Source organism: Alnus glutinosa, chromosome 4 (genome assembly GCF_958979055.1).
Source record: "Alnus glutinosa chromosome 4, dhAlnGlut1.1, whole genome shotgun sequence".
In the NCBI taxonomy this organism is placed as follows: domain Eukaryota; kingdom Viridiplantae; phylum Streptophyta; class Magnoliopsida; order Fagales; family Betulaceae; genus Alnus; species Alnus glutinosa.
Genome location: NC_084889.1, coordinates 16546685 through 16554539, shown reverse-complemented (window position 1 = coordinate 16554539; position 7855 = coordinate 16546685). Strand labels below are relative to the sequence as shown.

General features: G+C 35.8%; 1 protein-coding gene and 2 long non-coding RNA genes across 3 annotated transcripts; 1 reads left to right on the top strand and 2 right to left on the bottom strand.

Annotated features, from left to right (window-relative positions):
* Window positions 1-243: 243 nt before the first annotated feature.
* Window positions 244-2448, bottom strand: LOC133867450 (uncharacterized). Its single transcript, XR_009900058.1, has 3 exons — window positions 1949-2448; window positions 1805-1869; window positions 244-535 (listed from the first exon to the last, which is right to left on the bottom strand). It is a non-coding gene; the product is annotated as an uncharacterized LOC133867450 (long non-coding RNA).
* A 1001-nt stretch (window positions 2449-3449) lies between these two features.
* Window positions 3450-5964, top strand: LOC133867143 (uncharacterized). The gene is made up of 2 exons (XR_009899998.1): window positions 3450-3970; window positions 4756-5964. It is a non-coding gene; the product is annotated as an uncharacterized LOC133867143 (long non-coding RNA).
* Window positions 5965-6672: 708 nt separating this feature from the next.
* Window positions 6673-7422, bottom strand: LOC133866177 (uncharacterized). The gene is made up of 2 exons (XM_062302724.1): window positions 7281-7422; window positions 6673-7196 (listed from the first exon to the last, which is right to left on the bottom strand). The coding sequence occupies exons 1-2, from the start codon at window positions 7420-7422 to the stop codon at window positions 6673-6675; spliced, it is 666 nt and encodes a 221-aa protein (XP_062158708.1).
* Window positions 7423-7855: the final 433 nt, after the last annotated feature.

Genomic DNA, 7855 nt, shown 5'->3' with positions numbered 1-7855 from the left:
TTTTTAGAGGAAGATACATCTAATAGAAAATAGAACAACTTTAGTAGCACTGTTATGCCGCCTAATCATTTTTATGTTAATTTATACATCGATATTTTATGGCGTCCATTTTCATAAGTGGAAATAATTTTATGGGATAAAATAAGGATGAGGATGTGTTTATATAACTATTATATTTAAATTTGTAGCCGTTGTAATGAAAAAATAACCTCTAATAAAAAAGTGAAGTAGTAGTAACGAACATTCTCATAATGCTTTTTATTAATTTAGTATTATCACATGATTACAATTATGCATTTTCTGAACGTAAGCTTTGGAGTAGAAATTGTAAGTATCTCTATACTTACTGAGGATGAAGTTGGTGGATTTTTCCTATTATATTATGATTACTACTTTATTTACTTGTTTGCGCATGTGACTTTGCATATTTTATTATTTTAATGATCTATCGAATAACAAGCTGTTGGATCAAGATCCACAGTGGGTACATGAGGCTTCACTAGAGTTCCAAGGTTCTTGGTGAATGAGGAAGTACCTGAAAAGAGAATAATAAATATAAAAACTGGTGTACCAAGGTCACCAGGGAAACCAAGGTTTCCAGGAGCCTACGCTCTCAAATAATATAATTAAAAGTTAAAGTAAGGAAGCTCAGGCTTCAAGTAAAACGCTAACCGTGCCAAGGCCAACAGAGGAGTGGAAAAAGGGAAATACTTAAAACTTGCATTTAAAACTGTTATATCATTGCTTTATGATTATGTTTATATTCAATCTATGTCTATGATTCGCGACCACAGATTATATATTACGTATGCATGTGATTATAAAGCTATATTGCATAATGTCGCATTTATTAAATAAATTAGCATTCATTATATTTTGGGAAACAGCGGACTCATTTAGGTATTTTGTATTGTTGTTTTTCTCTCTATATTGTATGATAATACAGGTTATGAAAAGAAGAAGAATATCAGGACTATCCAGACCCTTAGATGGATCCTAATACTAGTATTTAAGTCTAGACTGCCTCCTTTTTGCAAACTACCATGATGAAGTTCATTAACCTAGTTCCAGAAACAATATCTATATTTCTGTTGTTATGTAGTTATTAAACTCTAGTTAATTTGGCTTGTATAATTATATGTACCCTGTGAGGCATGACTACTATCTTTATATAACTATTTTGAGGTATTTCAGTTAGAAGCTCTAAAGTGTTATTTAATCCCAAGTCTGTAATATATATATTCCGTTGCAAATATTTAAATCTGATGAGATCGTAATGTCACGTGAAAATTCAAAAAATTTCACTTACACTTTTTGTAAAAGCGGGGCGTTACAGTGCCCCATGTGACATTTGTATTTTGTAGAGTCATTCTTTTGTTATGTAATTAGAGTAATATTATGTTAAAGCCTTAAATAGATAGATGTTAAATGGCTCCTTTTGTTGTAATCAACAGTATGTATATATAGATGTGTTTCCGCTATCGATATATGTTCCGCTGCATGTTAATTATGTTATCTGCTGCATAGATGTAACTCTGAATATCAGGTACATATTATGGAATGTGTACTATATGTTGGCTAAGCGCCAAGTAGTCCTACCACTGAGATGACTCATTTATTCATGTATGTTTTAAAAAAAAAAAAAAAAAAAGTCGTCACACCCATGGAAAACCCATAGAATTTCTAGGGTTCCAATTAACTACCCAACAACACAAAACACTAACCCACAAGATTTACTTAGGGTTAAACACTCAAAACTACAATTACAATGATAACCCAAAGACTAGGGTTTTGGAAAACTTACCAAAATTCGTCCAAGTGCAACCCGGAGCTTGGAGAAAGTTTAGGAAGCTCCAAAACATGTAAAACCTAAAGAATATTGGAAGATTAAACTAAATCTTCCAAGAATCAACCCCAAATCTCAAAAGACAAGGGTTTACGAAATTACCTCAAACCAATCGGTAGAAACGTAGATCGGGCTTCATAGATCACGTTTCCAAGGTTAGATTTGAGGTTGGAGGCTTGGATCTTCGTGGATCAAGGGTTTTGCGGTAAAAACCCAAGAGAAATCATGTAGGGGGTGGAAGAATCCAGAAGAAATGAGCCAAAAATCGCTCATTTCGCTTTTATATCGCTTCCCGTCCGGACGGAGTAAGTGGCTGTCCAAACGTGCATATTAAAAGTCCCAAAATTACATTCTATGGTAGCCTTTTGGACAGAGGTGTAGCCCGTCCAGACGCAACCCCCAGAAAGTAAATTCTAACTCTCTGGAGCTCCCGTCCGGACACGACTCTCAGAAACTCATATTTGAGTTTTTCAAAGTGTTTTCTTACCATTTTGCTAACACTAATTATTTATTTAACTTAATTTACATTTTAAACACTCAAGTAATGTCTTGGACATTACATTTTGTGATAGTTAGGTGTTGTTATCTTTTATTGATTTTGGGTTACAATTGTTTAAAATATGTTTTTGAGGTATTAATTTTAGCTTAGATCATTATTTCCATATTCCTCTATTTTATTCGCTCTGATAGGTGGTAATTTTCCTATTTCATTACAAGTTAATTAATTTGGAAAGTATTGCCAGTAGTTTTCCAGGTTAATATTTTAATTAATTAAATATAAGGGGCATTTCTCTAACCGCTCCAAGTGTTGATGAAATCTTATGGGAATTACTCATTTGGAAACTTATAGACCTAACTAGGGGACAAAATTCATTTTCTAATTAAAAAAAAAGTCACTTAACTTGTGATTGATCTTACTCGATCAAAAGTTACTATTTTATAACAGATCTCCATTTGAATAAAACTTTCTTTAAGGTAATGTTATGCAAGATAGCTTTTTGTGTTGCTTAAGGATTGAATCAATACATTTTTCCCCAACCAAAGTTATGTATCTTAATACGATCAGGTTGATCTATTCTCTTTGCTTCAAATGTCTCTTCATTATTTGCGAAACTTCATTATCTTCTAAAATTTTTCTTTTCTATAAACATTTCCTTTTGTGTTGTATCTTTAACATAAAGTGTCTTTCCATATAATTGAAATTTGATACATTCTTATATGACTTGTTTGCCATGCCTTTTGGGTTAAAATTACAAACCCTTTTGAAAATGGGTGGATTAATATTATCAAGTTATCTTATCATCCTCTGTACTAGTTTATTGAAAATAATTGAACTCATTACATTTAACTTTTAGTCTTGTTAAAAGTCACACGCTAACATAAATATTGTTTTGAATCTTTTGGTCTAACCAAAAGTTACTTTAATGTAGAAAGGTCATACTTCTAAAAATACAAACTATTAAGCCACACTTTTTTGAATAAAATTACTATAAGAATAAGTCAAATGATAACTTTTAAAACTTTTGGTCTAACTACAAGTCACTTCACTTGCATATAAATGTAATTGTTTCAAAATAAGTTATCATTTTGAGTTAAACTTAAAATAAGAAAGTTTCTAAAAAGAGTAAAAAAAAAATGATGGTTGTGACATGTGTTAGAAAACTTATGTTGGTAATGATGGAATTGCTTATCCATATTCTCCTAAGTGTGTGAGCCAACTATCGTGCCCCTACCTCATTCTCTTTGTCTCCACCTCCCATCCTGCCTCCTTATTACTTTGAACTTGGTGATGGAACAATAAAGTGGTGCCTTACAGTTGGAGTTGAAAAACAATGTGCAAGTATCAAAGGCCCATGGCGATTTCCCGACCTTGAATATGAAATTTGTATTAATAGTGCTTTTAAACACTGCTTAGATAATTATTGGGTTCATGGAGACGAAAAAGTGCTTCTTATCATTAAAGATTGCATCCAAACCAACTGCCACCCAAAATTAAAAATTAGAGTTGTTCATCGTAGAAGTGCCCGTTATGTGAGTTGTTTATTAGAATGTTATGTTGAGAATGTCAAGACCCCCTCAAATGCCATTCATACGCTGCATCCTTGAGTTCCACCTTTTGATTAGGTAAAGAGTTCCTAACTACTCTCTCTCTCTCTCTCTCTCTCTCTCTCTCTGTGAATTGAATCAATGCCCATCAAAACCCTTGAGAATTCTTATGTTATGCTACCTTTCAGATTTTCTTAAATCTTAACTATTGTTTTCAAATTAAATGGTCGAGATTTCTTTAGATTGGTTATTATTTATTTTAAAATATATTAAAAACTAAGATGAAAAATGCTAAAATGATAGAGATGATAAATGCATCTCTGACAACCATTTATTTTGAAAATATTTGTTGAAATTTGAAGAAAGTTACATGATAGATTACCCCAAGAATTACAAAATAGAAATAGAAGATTCAAATATGAATTATGTATCTTCATTCACCGTATGTAATATCTTCAATTTTAAATACCCCAATAAAGAGGTTCTAATTTTAAGATTAAGACAAAAATTGTAATATTTTAGGACCAAAATAATAATCTTGGAGATTTTAAAAGAAATACGTGAATATTTATGGAAATAAATGGGTGGAATTTTTGTACTGAATTTATGTATAAGGGAAGTGCTTTAAGTTTTAATTTTATTAGGGAGAGATTTATATGTATCAAGGAGTTTTTATTTAACTAAGAATATTTTAGAAGTTTATTTAGATCTTAAGTGATTAAGAATATAATTTACAAATAAAAGATCCATACAACATGCTATTACAAGAATACTTATTGATTTTCCATTATCAAATCTGTTAGTATTTTGGCCTCATTCTGTGTTTGGACAAAATCACTTAAATGTAAAGATGCTGTAAACAGGGATTCCACTATTTCTGAGTATGCAAGTCAGAAGAAATTCAAGTTCCCTGTAAGCCGTCGGGACGATTGAGCCATCCCGTCCGGACGCCTATCTGTCCACTGATCCATCCGTCTGGACGACGTGTCATCCCGTCTGGACGCTAGATAGACCAGCATGAAGTGTTCATTCCGTCCGGACCCCATACTGTATCGAGAAGTTTCTGTACCAGCTTGCATCCATCCGAACGTTTCAGCAGCATGTCCGGACACCTCCCAGTACTCGATCAGTTTCTGATTTCTTTCCAAGTTCCAAGAAAGGGAAGATCAATCAACCGTCCGGACGATGTGGTATCCCATCCGGACGCGCGTCTCCGTAAGGCAAGAATCGCAATTCAAATATGACCGTCCGAAAGTCTGACAGCTGTGGTCCGGACGCGCGTCCATCAAAGAAGGAAATTGCCGATTCGACTTCAACCGTCCGGATGACTGCCTATCATGGTCCGGACGTGCGCATTACCGATATGGAAATTGCGTGTTGAAGAATAGCCGTCCGGACGCCCATCCCCAATGGTCCGGACGCTTGAGAGCCTTATAAGGAAATTACTTGCAGCGGATGTGCGACCGTCCGGACGATGTGCCATCCCATCCGGACGATGTTCTTAAACATGAAAGATTTCTCCGCGGGAATTTCGGAAAATCTGTTCGCACAGTTGTTCGTCCGGACGGCCCGTGTCCACCGTCCGGACGGTGCCTAGGTATATTTTGCCTGACGCTCATTTGAGCCCCCAGCCTATAAATAGAGGCCCCTGGGTACTGTGAACTGCAAGAATTCGGTGTGAATTCCATTAGAGCTTAGAGAAGTTATCAATCCCTCTGAAGCCGTTTTACAAGTGTGCTGTGTTGTAAACCGAAGTCTATCTTAGAGGTCGGCTCTAAGGTAAGGAGTTCCATTGAAGACCCCTTCCGGTAGGTGAACCTGGTTGGGAAGCATTCGTGTTGGGTTACACGTTAGAGATCAAGGTACGACCACTGCATCGGTACATGTGAGTGTTACTGTCTTTTATCTAGCTATGTCTTCTGAATAGTGGAATTCCTGGGTTTGGCTGCCCCGGAGTGGTTTTTCTCTTAACTGAGTTTCCACTTCGTCAACAAAAATCTGTGTGTCATTTACTGTAACGCCCCGCTTTTACTCAATATCTTAAAATATGGGGTATTACATCCCTTTCCCCTTGAAGGAATTTCGTCCTCGAAATTCATAAACCTTATATCGCACAAAGTTTATATTAAGGGAATATTTAGATTACTAAATCTTAAGTCTAGTGATACAAATTTTAAGCCTAAGATTAAAATATCAACCTATGGGTTATTCTAATCCTGATGACATAAGGGAATAATGTATATTTTCTTTCTATTAATTCTCTCATTAATGGTCTTTTATCTTATCTCCTATTGTTGAAATTCTATCTACCATTTTTAGAAACGAACTTATCATAACCAAAAACTTCGACTATAATAAGCGGTTGTTCTTAACCTCACAAAAAGGGTGTAAGAAAATAATATTTTTATATAGTACCATGATCTATTTATGGGTCGATCTACCGACTACGGTGTGAGTACTAACCTTCATATGGCATCTACCTCCATGTTTGCAAATTCTTCTCTATCCGCTTCATTAAAGACAAGAGAATACGCTTGCTGTGGGGATTCGCCTTTACGTGGTCTTGATCCTCCAACTAGATTCAAAGGGCATGTTCTTTGGTAATGACCGAACTTACCACACTTGAAACAATTCGAGCTCCCCTTTCTACAATCTCCCATGTGCAGTTTCCCACACTTGTTACAGCGAGGTTTCTGATTTCTTGGTACGGGCGAGGAACTTCTACCAGCATCTGTCTTAGAATCATACTCTATTGCTGGCCTCTTTGCCAGAGACGACGTCTACTGCTTCATTTGCCTTTTCAGTTTATAGGCTGCTGCTGATTCGCAAATTCCTCTCTCCGCTAAAGATGCTACTTCCACTAACCTAGCGTAGTCCTTGATCTCGAGGCATATGACTCTTTCCTTGATGCGAGGGTTGAGGCCGTTCTCGAAGCGCTCAGCTTTTGATTCTTCGTCGGGAATTAGGTTAGTGGCGAACCTAGCGAGTTCTATGAATTTTGCAGAATATTGCTCCACTGTCATGTTTCCTTGAACTAGATTTTGAAACTCGATAGCTCTCAGTTGCCTTTGAGCTTTGGGGAAGAAACTCCTGTTGTATTTAATTTTAAACAAATCCCAAGTAATTACCGCTTCATTTTGGGGTTCTGTTAGCAATACCTCCTTGGAGGTCCACCATTTTCCAGCTTCGCCTGTCAGCTTTAGTTCGATGTATTTGACCCTCTGTTCGTTGGTGCAGCCGAGGATATCGAACAGTACCTCGATGTCAGTGAGCCATGCTTCAGCTGCGTTCGGTCCTTCTATACCTTCAAATGATCAGAAGTTGTGACTAGAAAAGTCACGGAGTGAACAACCTAGAGGTTCAGCTTGGTTGTTGGGTTGAGGCATACGTGCTATCGCTTCGGCGAATTGGCTAGAGGTGTCAGCCATGAATTGGATCAAGGCTTCATAGAATTTTGGAGGTGGAATTCTTCCGTAACAGTTTTCATGGTGATGTTTGTCTTGATTCTTACGACGTCGATAAGGCGGCATCTTCTGGGTCAAGCTATTATGTTAACAAAATAAAGCAATATAATTTATTCGGACCTAATGATGATCATGTGGATATTTCCTATCTAAATTATTAAACCTATTGAAAGGTATTTATTCAATCTTTTCTAAACGATAATCTTGTCATTTACCTAGTGACTCTAAAAGAGTAAATGAACACAATCATTCACAACATTATAACACTAGGCACATAATCTAAAGTAGTATTATGTGCTAAGTGTACATACACATGCATAGCACACAAACTTAAAAAGTTTTTCATAAAGAATTTTCTTTGTATCAAAACCTTTTGAAAACTAATAATAATAATACAAGAATGAGCAGTATTTCTCATCCTAGAATAAGAGTTTGACTCCCCCTTACTCAATGGATTGCTTTACATGAATGAGTAGCCTCATTCTGGAATAAGAGTTTA